Source organism: Carassius carassius, chromosome 49, assembly GCF_963082965.1.
Source record: "Carassius carassius chromosome 49, fCarCar2.1, whole genome shotgun sequence".
Classification (NCBI taxonomy): Eukaryota; Metazoa; Chordata; class Actinopteri; order Cypriniformes; family Cyprinidae; genus Carassius; species Carassius carassius.
Genome location: NC_081803.1, coordinates 9,155,229 through 9,174,293, shown reverse-complemented (window position 1 = coordinate 9,174,293; position 19,065 = coordinate 9,155,229). Strand labels below are relative to the sequence as shown.

The 19,065-nt window shown below is 38.0% G+C and overlaps 1 protein-coding gene across 3 annotated transcripts in view; it reads left to right on the top strand.

Annotated features, from left to right (window-relative positions):
• Positions 1-19,065, top strand: part of cadm2a (cell adhesion molecule 2a) — a 470,143-nt gene that overhangs the window by 384,345 nt on the left and 66,733 nt on the right. For 2 of the 3 annotated variants that reach the window (XM_059544343.1, XM_059544345.1), the window contains exons 3-4: positions 2,676-2,702; positions 17,697-17,846. In XM_059544343.1, the coding sequence (XP_059400326.1) occupies positions 2,676-2,702; positions 17,697-17,846 (177 nt within the window). The remainder of the gene's footprint in view (positions 1-2,675; positions 2,703-17,696; positions 17,847-19,065) is intronic. The other variant, XM_059544344.1, reaches the window with a different exon arrangement.

Here is a 19,065-nt window from a genome sequence, read left to right as displayed (position 1 = left end):
GTGCTTTGTGGCAAGCTTAAGCTTATTGCGTGTAACCTATTTGAAACTGGTGAGTGCTGCTGAGGGACAATAAACACTGTCGAGTCACTCTTGACAGTCGCGGTAGCACGGTCTTGTGTTGTTTCCACAAAAAAAACATTTCATCACTAATTGATGGATGTCTAAAATATAAATGGAAGAAGAAGTCTAAAACAGGCAGGAGGCCCGGCCCACGTCTGAACTATGACTTGAAAATTGGCCCGAAGCCCGACTCAAGGGGCATTAAAAAGTCGGAGCACATCAGGCTGAAATGCAGGGCTCTAGTGTCTGTTGTTGAACCACAGTGAGACTTTCAGAGTCGCAGAGATTTATTTTTCCCTCAAACGACTGGTCGCACCAGTGCAACCTCTGATTTTTTTGAGAACACCATTGAGAAATTAGGTCACACTCTAGAGCCCTGAAATAGTTGTTCAGACTACATTGCATTGAAAAGGTTTTATGGTTTTATTGACACCCAAGGCAGATCAGACTTTTAGATACATTTGATTCCTGTGAGTTTAGGGGGAATATTAGTTTATTTTATCATGTCTTTTTTACTCATTTTTGGAAGACAAGTAGAACCTTGTGCCTTCAGAGCACTAACAAATTATCCACAGTGAATTTCAGGATAACACTTTTGGATTCTGCTCAGAATGCGAAGCTGAAAGACTTGTGAAGTTTCCTTTCCTTTTGATTTCTTCCCTTTTTGACTTTTAACACACACTTGGCTTCAAGTTTGATCATTCACCATCTTTGAACTAAGCCAATCGAATTTCAAAAAGTGCACCCTTCCCTCTTGATTGCAACAATTATCAGAAAGACCCCTAACCCCACCTGAGTCATAGAAATACACATTAAATGTATAAAAATGCACCTCGCTGCTACTTACTTTGTCATTAGACACTTGTTTCTGTTATTTAAAATATTTAGGAGCCATTTTCAGTTTCAGTCTATAGTATTGCTTCTTGTGAATGTTGTATACAATAATTGGGTATTATAAGCACTCAGCTTTAATGGTATATAAATGGAAAGTTTTGTTTGAGTGGATGCTTCTGATGCACACACAAGAGGATGGGCAGAATTAGGACGGTTTGTCAGACAGACAGACAGCTTGTTGTGTCTGGCTAAGAGTCTGTAGAAGAAAGCTCTTCAATAGTCTGATCAATAGCCATTCACCAAACAATAATGTGACAAAGGATCGTGGCTCTACTCATCTTAGACAGACCGACACAGATTCCACAACCCACATAATCCAACTCTTTCTTGTGCTCATAGTGCTGAGAATCTTTTACAAAGAAGGTTTTCCATGAATACTGTATACTTGGTGTCCCATAAATAAAGAAAAGAAAAGCATTAGGTGCACAAATCCTATTTTTTGAGACATCATTTACATTTTACTGTATCTGGCAATTTTGACAATCTGTTGATCTGGTTTTCAGTTAATTGTGTTAAACATATTTCAATTACAATGTAATTTAAATTACAAAATAATAATTAAAAATTTGTATTTATCTTAATTAGAGTCATTGCACAGTAACTGCAATTACACACACACACACACACAAACATTTAGCTGCATGCTATATTTATTTTGTAACTTCCCATTACAATAAATGTGATATTTAAATATCTTCAAAAAGATCAAAGTTAATTGTTTTATTAATAATAATATTATTTGGATTGAAAAAAATGTGTCTATATTAAAAGATTATGTACATTATGTAATGCAATTTTGTTGATAATTTTTACAGTATGTTATGGTTATTTATGGAAAAATAACAATCATTGAAATTCTTACAAAAGAAGAACATCTCTTTCTTCATGTTGAGGAGACAAGTAAAAAATATATTTTTCTATTTTTATAAATGTTTGCATTGTAATTTTGTAATTCAAGTTACTGTAAGAAAAAAATATATCACACATATACTTTTATACATATGTTAACCAATAAAACACATTCAGCACACACCATAAGCCCATTTTGTTATATTTTTATTTGTGTATTAATTTTGTTAATTGTATAGATTTGTTAAGTTTATTTTATTGTTCATTTAGAGTTAAATTAAATCAAGGTTTTTACAATTAAAAACAAAATGTTTAAAAAAAAATGTCCTCAATATATATAACATGTAGTCTGACCTCCTGAGATTGATGACCATCATTTTAGTAAACCTTTATCAAAGAAAATGAGTTTTGAACCCTATTTTGTACCATACTGGTGGAAAGTGCCATACTGTATATACCGTAGATGTTGACAGAGAGTGTCACATATGAGTGCATCAGGAATTTTTGAACATGTATAGAGGCACAGTCCTGTCTACCTGTGTGGTTTAATATTTCCACCAGTATATTGTGAATCTCTAGTTCATAGTGGATGGTGTTTGCAAATGACAAGCACTCATGAATGGCTTTCCATTTAAAGTGGTTCATTGTTGTGAATCAGACAGATACAAGTGAGACTTCCACAGCAGGACGATTATTATGCTAGTTTGACACAGTTGAAACCCTCTTGAAACTGGCCTGTTCTAATCAAATGTTTTCTCCTCCTGTTCTTCTCTTTCCCTCCCTCTGAACCTGTCTGTCCTTCCCTGTCTTCCTTTCTTCCTTCCCTCCATCCTCTCCATCCTTCCCCTCCCCATCACGCTATTCGATTCCAGTGGCGGCAACGAAAAACAAAGTGAGAGGTGAGTTGGATCCTCCATCTTCCCTGCTGCTTGATAAATGAGGAGACACTGTTCCCAATAAACTGAGCTGAGATAGCTGGCTTATCACTGCTATGAGCCAGGCAGGCAGGACCACCATACTGTTCCTTTCCACACGGCCATTAATTTTGCTATTCACTGCCCCTCTCCCTACCTTTGCTTTACTTCCTATGCCTTCCTTTCTTTTCTGTCATCTTTTCAAACTAACAGGAAAGCTTCTGAACTTCAGTGCTGCATAGAGCTTAGCCGCATGTAGCGACTTGTGGCATGGCTAAACATAGTGTGAAATAGCTCTAAAAATAATGATATGGCCATTTGTTTGTATCACACCACTTGTCTGTGTCTGTTTCAGACAGCCTGTCAGTCTGTGTATTTTTCAGTCACTCTCTATGCAGGTTGTGTCATTTCGCCAGTAGGTGGCGATAAATCACCTCTAAAGTGAGTCACTGAATTATTCATTCACAACACTGATTCATTTTTAGAGTGATTCATTGAATCATTAATTTAACCCATTCATTAATTTAAAAAAATGAATCATTTGGTCCATTCTTTCGTATCAGTAATTCATTTAATCCCTCATTCAACAGCAAAGCAAACACTATTACTGTGTGTTCATTTGAAATTCGGTTCTGACTGTCTTTGAAAATGTTTTCATTGGTGGAAAAATATAACAAATATAAGACACAATATTCTCACCCTTGCAATCACATAGCAGCATGCAACATAGCAAACTTGTGGTGAGCACATTGACAGATTTTGCATGTCCAAGACAGGGCTAGAGATATGCACAGATGGATAAAAAAGAGGGGTTTCTGTCCCTTTCTGTCTCGCTCTGGTGTCATATGATATTTACACAAACACATCGCTTTTTGTTGCATTTGTTGCAGCAGGCAAAAGGAAGGTGATTTTCCTCACTGCCAACAACATGTTGATTTGTTTGTTTGTATTTGGGATAATTTATGACTGTATATATTATTATAAGGTTTTCTGAATATAAATATTTCCCTGATGTCTTTGATGAATTCATAGACTCCAAACATTTTTTTTTCTTTATATATTATATAATTGTATTATTTACTTTTAAAAGAAAAAAAAACAATAATTGTGATTTTTCTAGTAAATATATTTTATATGTAGCTGGTGTTATAAAATAGTTTAGCACAGTAAGACCTAAAGCAGCACAAAAGCATGCATTCACATTTTTCTGTCAAGAAAATTAAAATCCACAACGTGGAAATTTTAAGAATGTATTTCCAAGCCTGAGCTTGCATTGTACAAGGCATTTTTATCTTTGATTTTTACTGAATGCACAGCATTTAACTGACCCTGTGGTTTACAGCTGTATGCGTTTTGCTTTATTATGACAGTGTGTCCTTCAGACCACGGCTGTATAATTTCATGGTTGCTGTTTGCCACATAGTTAGACATTACATTTAAAAGATACTTTCACTTAAGTGGTTCAGAGAGAAGCGGTTAAATATATATACAATGGGAAGTTCACAAAGGTTATGCATGACTAGGTATGTCATCGGGAAGTGAGATTTCCTTTATTACCCACAAACAAATTATTGCACACAGTCAATCAGTTCCAACAAATGTGTTCAACTCCACTATAGCCAGCTGACGCAGTCACTGTTGCATTCAGTGTATCCATTGTCACAAAAACAGCATTTAACTGTGAGACACAGAAGCGGACACAATAAAAGAAGTGGCACAATTACATAAATGTATTGGTTTGTAAACCACTATAGTTTAGAGACCATGCTTCCTCTTTTTCCCTGACATGTCCTAATTTCTAAATTGCCTAAAATGTAAAGATTTTGGCTTTTTTTATATTGAAACGCTCTATACAGTCCTCATTTTTATAGATCCCTCCTTCTCACACACCAGGATTGGTGGATTATGTACAATGCCTGCATGCTATTGGTTTAATAATACACTGATTGTATAGCTGAAAAATAAAATAAAATAAAAACTATATTAAAGTCGACAAAAACTCCATAGAACAGGTTTAAAAATTGCATGATCTAGGACCTTTACACAGTGCGTGCCAATGTAAAGACTAAGTCTATCCCTCACAGCCTCATTTTCATCCACCTTAAGTTTAAAAAGACGTATAACCTGTCTAAGGTCGATTAAAAAAAAAACGATATTTTCGGCAATTTAGAAATCCCATCCAGGACATTTCTGGGGAAAAGAGGACATATGGTCATCCTATTTGCTAACAGCTTTGCTATGTTTAGTTATTGCTCTCCCAACACTGTGCAAAAATGAAAATCTTGCCTGTGAAATAGATCTGAATGTGACATTTGTTAGCTCTCCCAGAGGTTTTTTTGAGGAAGAAAAACTATCACTGCAAATATTTGGAGTCAGGTAGATGAAATGAGGCTTATGTGTACAGAATGAGTGAAACGCTATCAGCGACTGACTCTTCTAAACCACTTGCTCTCCTCATGAATAATACACAAGACTATGTACTATACACACACACTCACCTCAGATGGCAATTTTACCTGTGTTCCAGTGGCCTGGCATGGTCTGGTCTTGGTATGTGTGTTTGCTCTCGGTGAGTAACAGAGTTATTTTGGTCGATGGCGTATTCATAGGTACTGTTCTCTTTAGTCAATGTAAATTACAGCATTAAAAAGAGGGGGAAAAATAACTTGCTACAATTAAGAAACTGTGATTGGGATGTTTGTTTAAGACGGCAAGAGCAGTTACACACTGGTCTAATTGTGCAAATGAAAGTGGAACCGCTGAGCCCGGTTCATTTGTTGTTTGCTAATTGATTAGATTTCTCTAAATCAGGAATTGCAGTGCATCTTCAAAACTTTTCATCTGCTGTGTCTGCATTTAATCGCTTTGATTCACACTATGCACACAGCTAGCTCATTAGACTGTTTGCAATTAGTGCTATGACTGGTTAAAGGTGATGTGTGTAATTTAATATGTTAAATGCTTTAACAAAGCTATTGGTAGGATGATTTACCCAAATATTTGTGAACACTGTCTCTGTGGTAGGCCATCCCAATAAAGCATCATTTTCTGTCTGAACTATCTGTTTTGGGGCTTACCTATCGAAGATGGGGCTAGTATTGGGAAAACTGGCACTAGTGTTTTTTAAGCCAATGTCATAGAAATTACACACTTCATCTTTAGTTTACCATTTTAAATTTTAGTTTTTAACATCGATGATGATAATAATAAATGTTTCTTGAGCAGCAAATCAGCATATTAGAATGATATCTGAAGGATCATGTGACACTGAAGACTGGAGTAATGATGCTGAAATTCAGCTTTGCAAACACAGGAATAAATAACATTTTAAGACATATTTAATTGGAAAACATTTTTAATTATAACATTTCACAGTATTTCTTTTTTTGCCAAATAAATACAGCCTTGGTGTGCATAAGAGACTTCTTTCAAAAATCTTAATGACCCAAACTTTTGAACAGTAGGGTGCTATTTTTTTCCCTTGTCTTTTACGATTGTTGCTTCTTACATAAAATGTTACCCCAGGCAGACTGTGTGATATGAGCCAACGTGTATTTCTGTGCTTCTGGTTGTTGATTGGTTCTTCATTAGATGGCAGCCGCAGGACCAGTCACACTGCAGGACTGTGACCTACAATTTTCCCAGAAAATGATTATGAGTCCATGATTAGATGAAGGCAATTAATGGTCCGTAGGTGAACATGACACACTAAGCAGTCCAAGACTGCCCTCCAATGAAAAATCTTTTGCAGTCCCCTAAATTTATCTGAGAGTGACATTTGTGCAGTGTTCTTCTAGATTTAGCAAGCAGAAGCCTATAATCATGACAAGGACATTAACAACACTTCCTAAAATGACAAAACAAACAGACACAAGGGTATTTTTAAGAGCAGTAATCCGGTGTAACACTGTCAGGATGTACTGAAATCAGTTGGGCTGTACTATTCACTTTTAATCGATGTCTTTCATCCTCTTCTACTTAGTACAAGAGTGTCCCAAAGCTCTAATTAACTTCTCAAACATTATTATCGGCCCTAAGGAAAGACTCTGAGTGCTGAATGAAAAGACTATCAAAGATTAGCAGCTCCATTTTCACCAGTGCCCCTACTGACTCCCACTGGGATGCCCACCCACAGCGATGAGAAGTTCACATATTAATCTTACCTTGACTCACAGGAGTGTAGCTGTTACGACAGAATTCTCCTAAATGTACGTTTTAGGAATTTCCAAACACTAAAACACTGAGTTCTTGCTGTTTTGGCACCATAAATCACTGTCAGAACATCTTAGAAATGAGCAGAGGTTGAATTTTGTGTTGTGGTAAGCTGGTCTGGGACTGTGTTGTCAGCAACTGGCAAGGCTCGCTAAATTGGCACCTGTTTATGCACTTTATGCCTGGCACACAGCAGGAACATACACTTGGCATCCAAATAGACATGCTTTTTTTGGACTGGCTTGATTGGTAAACCTTAGACCTGAATTAGTCTGTTTGGTCTGGTCTGAGATCTTGGCAAATGATGAGGTTGAATCTAAGAGAGATGTTTAGTTGAGACAGTAGATTAAACCAAACTTCCAGGCATCTGTCTTGAATATACATTCTCATTCCCAGCTCAACACATATGTCAGGATTTGTAGCACTCTATTTGTGTTGTATCAAACCAGAGATTACATGCCAGAATAATCCACCCTAATTATTTCTTTTACCATCAACTTTCAAACTGAGCAGCTTTATGTTGGTCAACATTGCAAACTTGTGCAACGTAAAACTCCTGATTGCATGGATTCCTGTATAAAAGACTGGATTGTGTCTGTGAAATTTCACCAACTGACTGAAAATCTGACTGCACTTTACTGTCATACAACAGCTATTCCCGCCCCTTGAATCTGATTGGTCAAGCATCAGACACTATGGACAGTCCAATAGCCATCCATAATTGTTTTCTGTGTTTGTGGTGTTCCAGACCAGAGTATATGAGTGGTGCAGAGTTGCATGATTTGTTAAAATATGTTTAAATGAGCAAAAAAGTGTTGGAATAGCTGATTTTTGCAAAAAAAATAAAATAAATAAATTAAATATGGGCCGCTTGTCTTCTGTCAGCATGGCCGAGGCTAAAGGTCAAGGGCATGACTACCTCCAGGCTGGCCTCTGCATCTCAGCGAACAAGAGTGTGCTTGCTAAAGGTCATCTTGTTACTTTCCTCCACTGAAAGGTTACAGAGATACATGGGCTTGAAGAGGCAAGACAAATCGCTCATGCAACTGATTCATGTTTTGCATCATCTCAAATATTGTGAGAGCTTCTAAACGTTAGCAGACTGATAAAAAAACAGTTGCAAAATGTCAGTAGTGTGGCTTAAATTACATTTAGAATATGTCTGTTAGCACAAAAATAGTAGTGAGGTGTCTATTGTTTTAATAAATTTAGGGTAAGTAATTTTAGGTGAACCATTCCTTTCATGATTTCACACAATTAAAATGTTAATTGATATTAAAATGAGGAAAATCTTGGAAATGTGTTGTATGTCAGTTCGTTTACGTCACATATTCGTATTCTACCTCTCAGTGGGAGAGTTATTGAGGACGTTTAGGAGAGGCAGGAGCTAATTTTATATTTTGCTCACTGAGTTTTAAGAGAGGGAGGGGTGTACACACAGGAGAAACAGAGGGGAAGAGGAGGACGTGAGGCATACATACAGAGAGAGAGAGAGAGAGAGAGAGAGAGAGAGAGAGAGAGAGAGAGCTCAACCAGCATTAGACAGGCCTGATCCCAGGAGAGATTTGTTTCAATCAAACGCCTCTGACCAGAGAGAAGGGCTCACTTCACCACTCTATTAAGTAGACACATGAGCGTTCTGGTGTTGATCAAATCATTGCAACACACAAAGTGTCCCAAGAGCAGCATGGCCAAACGAAAAGAACAAGATACAGATGATGCAAAAACCGTCTTTGAATAACCTTTTAGTTTCTCCCTCAGAGAAATGAATACAGAGACCATGTATTATTTCAGTTTCAATTCCAACAATTAAAAAATAATAATAATAATGAATAAAGAACCATTAATCAGACAATTTAATGTCAAGTAGTGTATAATATGTTAATAATAATAAGTTTCTTTGAAATGGGTACAATAAGGTAAACGGAGAGAATGAAGAAGTAGACAGATGTATTTTTTAAAATTAGATATCTACTTACTTTTGGTTTGACTTTTCAAATACTGTATGGATTTCTATACGACATTCCACACAGTGTTGGGGTAGTTACTCAAAAAATGTAATTAGTTACTAGTTACTAGTTACTTCTGTAAATTGTAATGCGATTACTTTACTAGTTACTGCATTTGAAAAGTAACTTCACTACTTTTTACTTTACTTTTTATTTTTCTCAACTCCTTTTTAATGGTTACATTTAATTGTATTCATCAAAAAGCATGTCTAATTCATTTAATTCATAACACATACATTTTCACAGCAATTTATTAAATGTTTAACAAAAATTAAATGTTCAGGGACCTATGAAATGTTTTATTTCTTAACCATATGTTTTATTTTTTTTAGCATGTTTAATTATTTAAATGCATAAAAACAACTTCATTTATTTTATTTTTCTTAAAATAGCCTTATGAAATGTTTTTTTCCCCCTGTTGTGTATTTACATTTTTCTGGTTATCAAATGAAGGCATAAAACAAAACAAATTTAGATTTTATTTTAAAGATAAATTGCATTTCTTTTTTCTTCTTCTGAGAAATATATTTTCAATCTGAGTATGAACAATAAACACAAACTATGCAGCATATAGTAAAAACAATTGCACAAATTGTCTTCAACAATACAGTGCAATAACAGTGCAAATGATTCACAAACTACACAAAATGAGTGAGAAATATTCAGAGTGCAACAGAAAAAAATAGTGCAACTATCTTTATGAACTGTATAATTATATAATGATTTACTTAGTATACATAATATACCTATTATAAATGATTGATTCGTTGGCTGTATTCTGTGTCAGAATCGATTTTACTGGGACATCGCCTAACGACCCAAGACATAAATCCCAGTGCTTTATCAGATATGTGTTTCATCCTTGTTTTTGATTTGTTTTATGTCAAAGTACTCTGTCGAGTGTTTTTTGTGCTTTTTCTGAGAGTTTTCTCATGCAAATGTGTTATTGTGTGTTTGTATTCATGCACTCACGACAGACTTTACTTTCACTTTGTTTTCGTTCATTTTCCAAAGCAATAGGCTATGTTAAGTAGTAGTTCAAAAGACTACTTATTGGTTTAATATGGGAGAGTTTGAACCAATCTGCGCACGGGGGTGGGACTAAGCGTCAACAATCATTTCTGTTTAGCTCAGAGGAACGAAAGCATTGGTTTCTTCTGACGAATCAATGTTGTCAAAATGCGATGACGTAATCACATACACTATGGCGCCTCTGAATATCCATAATGAGTATTTGAGGGTTAAGATCAGTCGTTATCGGGAAACCCCAGCCAGAACTTTACACACAGGCAAACACGGCATGTGTAACGCAGGAAAGCGCGTTCCTATAGTCTAGTAAAGTAGTGTAGTTACCAATATTATTAGTGTAATGCGTTACTTTACTTCTTTACCCCAAAAAGTAATATAGTTACTGTAATCCGTTACTTTGTAACTCGTTACCCCCAACACTGATTCCACATTATACTAAAACGTCTTAATTTATTGAGAAAATTAATTCAGTGTTGTGAATCACCTCAAACTTTTGACTCTGCAGCTAAGCATATTTACTCCTTTTTTGAAGCTTTTATTTCCCCATATGTTTTCAAGTATAATGTTTTCAGCATTGTGGGAAGTTTCAGGTGTCTCTCAGCAGTTGTTTGTTATTCATAAGCACTCTTAGTGGGAAATATGCCAAATAATTTCTGAATAGCTAGAAGCACATCTCGAAAATACTCCCTGCATTAATGGTAAAACCTGTCCAAAACGTAACATGTTTCCAGTGATGAGCGAGTAGGACAGATTATTTTGTCTAAGACCTTCAATTTGAGTTCCTCCTGAAATGGCTGAATACAGTTTATTACTTTACAATTGATTAAAATGTATGCTGTATTTATTTAGTAATATTATTTAATTTCATTTTGTTTGTTTTTTTTACATTATTATTATTATTATTATCTGTTCAGACAGACAGACATTATTATTAACATCTCCAGACTCCTGATTAGCTTCTTTCTTTTCTTTTCTTTTTTTTCTGAATCGTGACACCTCTTTGATCATCTTCTGGATTCAGACCATTTTGGTCACTCCTGGGATTCCTTAAGTTGACGCATTTCATTTGTCTTAAATGTTTGTTATCAACCATATGTGTAATAACAGAACGAGATTCCCATGGATCTTGACCCCTTCTCCTAATTATAGAGAGAAGAGTGATGAGGGATAGGGACGAGAAAATGAGGCAGGAGAAGATCAAGGAAGCAGAGAGAGAGAACTAGAGACAGCGGCTGGCAGACCATGCTTCATGCAAAACACAGATGAATAATGTATCCTGCCTACCTAGAGTAAAACAGATCCATTTCTCTGTCTCTTTCTTCCTCCACCTATAATGCTGTGGTCTGGAGGAGACTTTTATCAGGTAGTAAATTACCTACTCTGCAGTCTCATATGACCCCTGAACCAGAGAAACGAACCATGGGGTCATGTTTTGGCTGGTTAGCATGCCGTAACTATACCATTTGAACTCACAAAGGGTTCATATGGTATACAGTAGTTAACCATCCAGAATCCATGTGCATTATGGCATGACAGAATATACAATACATGCTTTGTGAAAATTTCATCATCATTTACTAAACTCTAACAATTCAGTTTGAGTCATTTTGAATTTAAAGGGATAGTTCACCCAAAATGAAATTCTGTCATCATTTACTCACCCTCATGTTCTTCCAAAAGAATGTGGGTAGGTAACCAAACAGTTGACGGTAGCCATTGATTAAAATTAGCCATGGTCACTATGATATATATATATATTCTGTTTGGCTAATTTATTTTGACAACACTGAGAAAACCAGTGTAGGGGTGCTGTTTTTTTTTTTGTTTTTGTTTTTTCTTATTATTATAATTTCTAGATGTCAGAACTAAAACAGAACCAAACTCTGCTCCTGCATGAATGTGCCAAGGCAAATATTTGACAAAAATTGTTGCAAAATTACCTGTGTCTCATGTTATCATACGTTATCTGCAAGTTTGTTGTAAATAAATCATTGTTGAGTTGTATCATTATCATTACAGTTCTTAGCTACATCAAAAGCACAATATTTTCTGTTTATAACATTCAAGACAGTGGAATTTGCAGCCGTTTCTGTCTCACTAAAACAAGCGAGAAAATGAAATAAATCCCTTACCAATGCCTCCTCAGTGTTTTTATTTGTGTGTGTATGTAATATTACCGCCCGAGGCACGGAAAAGAAATAAGCACCACAGCTGGCCGACGTGCTCTTCCGTCAGGAAGCCTGTGGAGAGGCCCTTAGCAGCTCTCCCTCTCTGTTTCTCTCACTCATTCCTTCTTGTCCTCCTGGTTCTCTCATGAAAGCAACACCATATCTGGATGTGCTCTCGAATCAGGCTAATTGTGACCTGCTGCAAGTATCAGCGAACAGAAAAAGATGCTAAATTTGCAGAGTTGTATCGAACTAGATACCCTTCGATCTCTATTTCTGTCTCTATTCCAGCCACCAATCAATGCTCACCGTGTCCTAATCATGCACTAAATCACATCTTTCGCATTTTAATCCATGACTTCTGTGGGTGACTGCTTGCTATTTTCACAATTTCTCTTTCAGTTATTGGACTTAAAGTAATATTTTACCCAAAAATGAAAATTCTGTCATTAATTACTCACCCTCATGTCGTTCCAAACCTGTAAGACCTTCGTTCATCCTCGGAACACATACAAAGTTATTTTTGAGTAATTGGGGGAGGGTGAGTAAATTAATGACAGAATTTTCATTTTTGGGTGAAACTATCCCTTTAAAAATGACTTCACACTGGTTAGGACACAGCCTTTCTCTTCCATCCCATCATCTTCCTTCTGCTTTGTCTATTACATCACATTCTAACATTTTTCATCTCTACTAACTTCCCATTGTCTGATGGTGGAGGTGCTGGAGATTTTGACCTCTGATCTATAAGAGTCATCACTTCACTTTAAATAAATACATTATTCACCTATCATGTCCTCTCCAGGGTTGTCTTTATGTGTGTGTGTGTGTGTGTGTGTGTGTGTGTGTGTGTGTGTGTGTGTGTGTGTGTGTGTGTGTGTGTGTGTGTGTGTGTGTGTGTGTGTGTGTTTAACAACGATTAACAACGGTTCACAAAGATTAACAATCGTTGGCGCCGATACATGATGGCTGCCTCCGTGACGTGCTCTGCAGTTGTTTTTGTGTTTTTGTTAGTTTGTCCTGTCTTCAGTTATATTCCTGCAATCAGTTTCACCAGGGACGAATTGCTGGACATTCGGCAACACACATCTCCCGATATATCACCGGTTTTCGACTATTCTGATGTTTTGCTGGACATTCTTGTCGGCGGAGCGGCTGCGCTGATCACATGCTTCAAGAGGACGCGCAGACGGGGAAAAAGAGCTGGCGCGCTCGTGAGACTCAGAAAATGTGGATTTCGAACGCCGTTGCCTAGCATCCATCTGGCAGATCTCCGCTCTCTACCCAACAAAACGGACGAACTGCTTCTGCTCTCTCGGACAAATAAGGATTTCTCACACTGTGCTGCTCTGTGTTTCACGGAAACTTGGCTGAATGACGCCATACCGGACAGCGCGATCCATCTGCTGGACTTTCAGCTATTCAGAGCGGACCGCGAAGCAGAATCAACGGGGAAATCGCGCGGCGGCGGGACATGCTTTTACATCAACGAACGGTGGTGTACAGATGTAACTGTGTTAAAGAAGATGTGCTGCTCAAATCTCGAAACACTCTTCATTAACTGCAAGCCGTTCTATTCGCCGCGGAAGTTTCACTCGTTCATTCTGGTGAGTGTTTACATTCCTCCACAAACGCATGTGAGCTCAGCTTTACAGAAACTCGCTGATCAGATCACAGAGACAGAACAACAACACCCGGACTCCATTTTAATCATTCTTGGGGATTTTAATAAAGCCAGTCTCTCCCGTGAACTGCTAAAATACAGACAGCATGTTACATGTCCCACAAGAGACAGTAATATATTGGATCACTGTTACACCACAATAAAGGATGCATATCACTCTGTTCCACGAGCAGCTTTGGGATGTTCTGATCACCTTCTGGTTCATCTTATACCGACCTACAGGCAGAAACTAAAATCAGCTAAACCTGTATTAAGGACTGTAAAAAGATGGACTAATGAAGCAGAGCAGGATTTACAATCTTGTTTTGACCTCACTGACTGGAGTATTTTTGAAGCTGCTGCCACCGATCTGGATGAACTCACAGAGACCATAACATCATATATCAGTTTATGTGAGGATATATGCATTCCTACCAGGACTCAACTAAATTATAACAATGACAAACTGTGGTTCACTGCAAAACTCAGACAGCTCCATCATGCCAAAGAAGATGCTTACATGAAGGGGGACAATGTCTTGTACAAACAGGCTAAATACACACTGGAAAAGGAGATCAAAGTGGCAAAGAGGAATTATTCTGGATAAATAAGGACTCAGTTTACTTCGAAAGACTCCACATGGAAAAGTCTAAAGAAGATCACCAATTACAAGACACCACCCCCCAGCACTGTGGAGAATCAACGACTGGCAGATGATCTGAACAAGTTTTACTGCAGGTTTGAAAGAACACCCATCACCTGCCATGAACGCCTCCCCACACAACCATTCACACCATTCACAACTCCTGCAACCCATCCTGTATACCTCTCCAAACAACTGTTCACACCATTAACAACTCCTGCAACCCGCCCTGAACACATCTCCAATCAAGCACTCTCACCATTCACACCTCCTGCATCTCTCCCCCACACCTGCAATTCAGATCAGCGAGGATTCGGTGCGCCAGGTCTTCCGGAAGCAGAAAAGGAAAAAAGCACCAGGCCCAGATTGTGTTACACCAGCCTGTCTGAAATCCTGTGCTGACCAGCTGGCCCCCATCTTCACAAAGATCTTCAACAGATCGCTGGAGCTGTGCGAAGTCCCTTCATGCTTCAAACGTTCCACCATCATCCCCATCCCAAAGAAATCCAAAATTACAGGACTAAATGACTACAGGCCTGTGGCTCTAACGTCTGTAGTCATGAAGTCATTTGAAAAACTGGTGCTGGCCCACCTGAAGGACATCACTGGACCCTTGCTGGATCCTCTTCAGTTTGCCTACAGAGCAAACAGGTCTGTGGACGATGCAGTAAACATTGGACTGTATTATGTTCTGCAACACCTAGACAGACCGGGGACTTATGTGAGGATCCTGTTTGTGGACTTCAGCTCGGCCTTTAACACGATCATCCCAAACCTCCTCCTGCCCAAACTAACTCAGCTCTCCGTGCCCACCTCCGTCTGTCAGCGGATCAACAGCTTCCTGACAGACAGGTAACAGCTAGTGAGGCTGGGAAAATACACATCCAGTAACCATACAATCAGCACCGGAGCTCCCCAGGGCTGTGTTCTCTCCCCACTGCTCTTCTCCCTGTACACCAACGATTGCACATCTAAGGTCCCCTCTGTCAAGCTCCTGAAGTTTGCAGATGACACCACACTCATCAGCCTCATTCAGGACGGTGACGAATCTGCTTACAGACAGGAGGTTAAAGGGCTGGCTGTCTGGTGCAGTCTCAACAACCTGGAGCTTAACACACTCAAAACAGTGGAGATGATCGTGGACTTCAGGAGAAACCCCCCTGAATTCCCCCTACTCACCATCATGAACAGCACTGTGACTGCAGTGGAGTCATTCAGGTTCCTGGGCACCACTATCTCTCAGGACCTGAAGTGGGACATTCACATTGACTCCATTGTGAAAAAGGCCCAGCAGAGTTTGTACTTCCTTCGCCAGCTGAGGAAGTTTAACCAGCCACAGGAGCTGCTGAAACAGTTCTACTCCACCATCATCGAATCCATCCTCTGCACTTCAGTAACTGTCTGGTTCAGCTCAGCTTCTAAATCTGACCTCAGAAGACTACAGAGGGTAGTCCTGACTGCTGAGCGAATCATCGGTACAACCCTCTCTTCTCTTCAAGAACTGTACTTATCAAGAGTGAGCAAAAGGGCTGGCAAAATCACTCTGGACCCCTCACATCCAGCCCACTACCTCTTTGAACTGTTGCCATCTGGTCGACGCTACAGAGCACTGAGCACCAGAACGACCAGACACAGGAAAAGTTTCTTCCCTCAGGCAATCCATCTAATGAACAATTGATAAAAACTGTGGAACACACTACACTATTTATATTTATATATACATACACTTAGTTATCTAACACACATACTTAGCGTACACTTAAATTTTTTGCACATAATATACCTGTACATACATAATGCTCATTGTAATATACCTGCAATACATTGTCAATTTGTATATTTTCGTTCCTTACCTACCTATTTGTATTTTTTTTTTTAATTGCATTTTGTGTTTTTTGTTCTGTCACTGTTATTATGTTGCACTGCGGAGCTTCTGTCACGAAAACAAATTCCTCATATGTGTGAACATACCTGGCAATAAAGCTCATTCTGATTCTGATTCTGATTTGTTTACAGTTTTTCATTAGCTCCCCTCCCTGCACAAGGTTATCTGTTATTGCCTGTCTAACCCTGGGGTGCCGTGATAGATGTCAGTTTGTGAATTATTTCTCACTGAGCTTAACCTTTATTTAGTGTTCTCCTCAGATCATAGTAAGCAAGGGCTCACGAGTGACCCTTATCTGTTGTTTTTAGGTGCGTTGGGGACATCCTTTGTATGGGGGGATCTCTTATAAAAACTCTTGGGGTGGGTTCTTTTGACTTGGTCTTTAGCAACGTGCTACTGGACACCTTAACAAATGTCAGGGCACCCACCTACTAAAGCCATGAAGGACAAAATTTTGTAGACAAAAAATATCCGTTGTCTGTTGTGAGTTCAAGTATTGTAGCAATGTATGAAGTGCCATTCACGCAGAAATCACTTTCAAACAAGCAGGTTACCGTTGGTCAACATGACAAATCTATGTTGCCTAATCCATTACAAAATATTTTGCCCTCATGTGACATTCATAACTGCATTGGTTTCCTAATCATTCAACTGAGAGATGTTTTTGGGAGAAAAAAATAAAATGAAAATCACAGAAAATTAAGCAAGTGAAATAAAAATAATATAATAGTTTTTGTTTTCTGATTTGTGATGATATTCCTTCAACACCTCCAGGTAGAACTCCTACAACAAAAGCTGCTTATTGTCATATTGTTGCTTTTGAAAACAGACCTAAATCTTTATTCAAAGATCTTGTGTTTCTAAAGGCATGAGTTTAGCAGTTGCCTGCTCTCCTCGTGTGTTTCTGACTCAATTCTGATTTGGTGTTGGATGTATGATGTGAGTAACTTTCATCACCTTTTGTACTTTTCACCCACGTTTAGATGTAAATAGCTCTCTTCCACTTTGCCTTTCTGGAACAACTCTTGCACAAACCAAACCACATGATCTGGGATTCAGCAAAACGCATTATAGCCAGAGATCGCTCTACAAATAGTCATTACCTGTCACTTTGACTGACTGGGTTGGATATTTTCCATCATGTTTTATTTTTAACTGTTAGTAAACCATTGTAATGCTTGGTATTTTTCTGTGGCATTAAAAGTGCACAAACTTCTGTGGAAGAGCTCAATTACTCTTCCCAAGTGTTTTTATGTCGTCTTCTTCAATTGTTTTATTCACAGCTTCATGTAGAGCGGTAAAGGTTGAACGCTCCATATGTTGCTGTGGTTGTGACTGTCTCTCACACACTTTCTGTCTGTCTCTTCCAGGAACCCAAGGCCAGGTCCCTATCATCCAGAACATGACTGTGACAGAAGGAGGAATAGCCAACTTGACCTGCCGTGTGGAACACAATGACAACACCTCCCTCCAGTGGTCAAACCCTGCACAACAGACGCTCTTCTTTGGGGACAAGAAAGGTGAGTGATCACCACTAAACTCATAGCTTTGTCTTGTGTGTTATTAGGTGGACGATGGACCTCAGCTAAATGAGATTTTAATAGAGGAACTTTAAGGGATTGTGTTTTTTACTACTGCTTTGATGGTTTGAGATGACAGATTGCTGACAGCTAGTATATAAACTCTGTGAATTCTGTTCCAAAACCTAGTGAGCTCTGTTTAAAGCATTGTAAATCATCATGTACAAACGTATAATGGACACCTTAAAATAAAGTGTAACCAAAAGTAAATAATTGATTACATTTAATTGAAGATGGCAGAAAAGCTTGATGAAAAAAAAAGAAATTATTCTCACTCTTTCTCTCTCTTATTTCTCATTTCATGATTTTTAGCACAGCTAATAGGGAAGGTTTGCACAACTTAGTACACTGACGTTTTCTAGAGGTTATGTTAATGTCAAGATAAAACATTCCTAAAGTAATATTTATAGATAATTCTTATAACATTTCAATTTAATATGCAGTCTCATGTCATTGTTGAGAGAAAATATTTTTAGAAGAACATTCTCGGGACATGCTTATGATGCTATTGATATTTGCTGAATGTTAACGTACTTGGAATATTGCAAATAATCAATGTTATACTTTTAGAAAAAACGGTTAAATAATGTTTAAATAATACTTTAACATTTCAGAAATATTGTATTCACTGTTCCCACAACGTTTTCAGAACATACATTTTTTGGGGGAGGGTGTTGCGTTTAAAGTCTATATAGGCAGTAGGCAAAGAGAAAACTCACTAGGTTTTGGAAGAAAGTTTTAGAATGACATTTTTATGTACAACGATTTACAGCTGTATCTCTCTGTCTGAGATAAAGAGTGGAATACATCATCTGGATTTTCTTCCACACTGCGCTGGATTGTGTAAAATGACTTTGTGTTCACCTGTTGTATGATTGGTTGGCTATACATTTCTGTAGAGAATCAATATTAGTCCAGGCAAAGCTTTATAAGACACACTTTTACTGGTAAACACCCTTAATCAAGAGCAGACGAAAAATCAACAACTGGGCAATCTCCCGGACACCCACACATACAATCATGAGACACAAATACATGAGAAAGTGGGACAGCGGCTTGATTATTGTTGTGGAATACTAACAGATGAGGTATGGGAGGTGAGTCATTTAAAGGACTCTCCACTACAGCTTTAAAGATATCTACTGTTCCCAGATCAGAC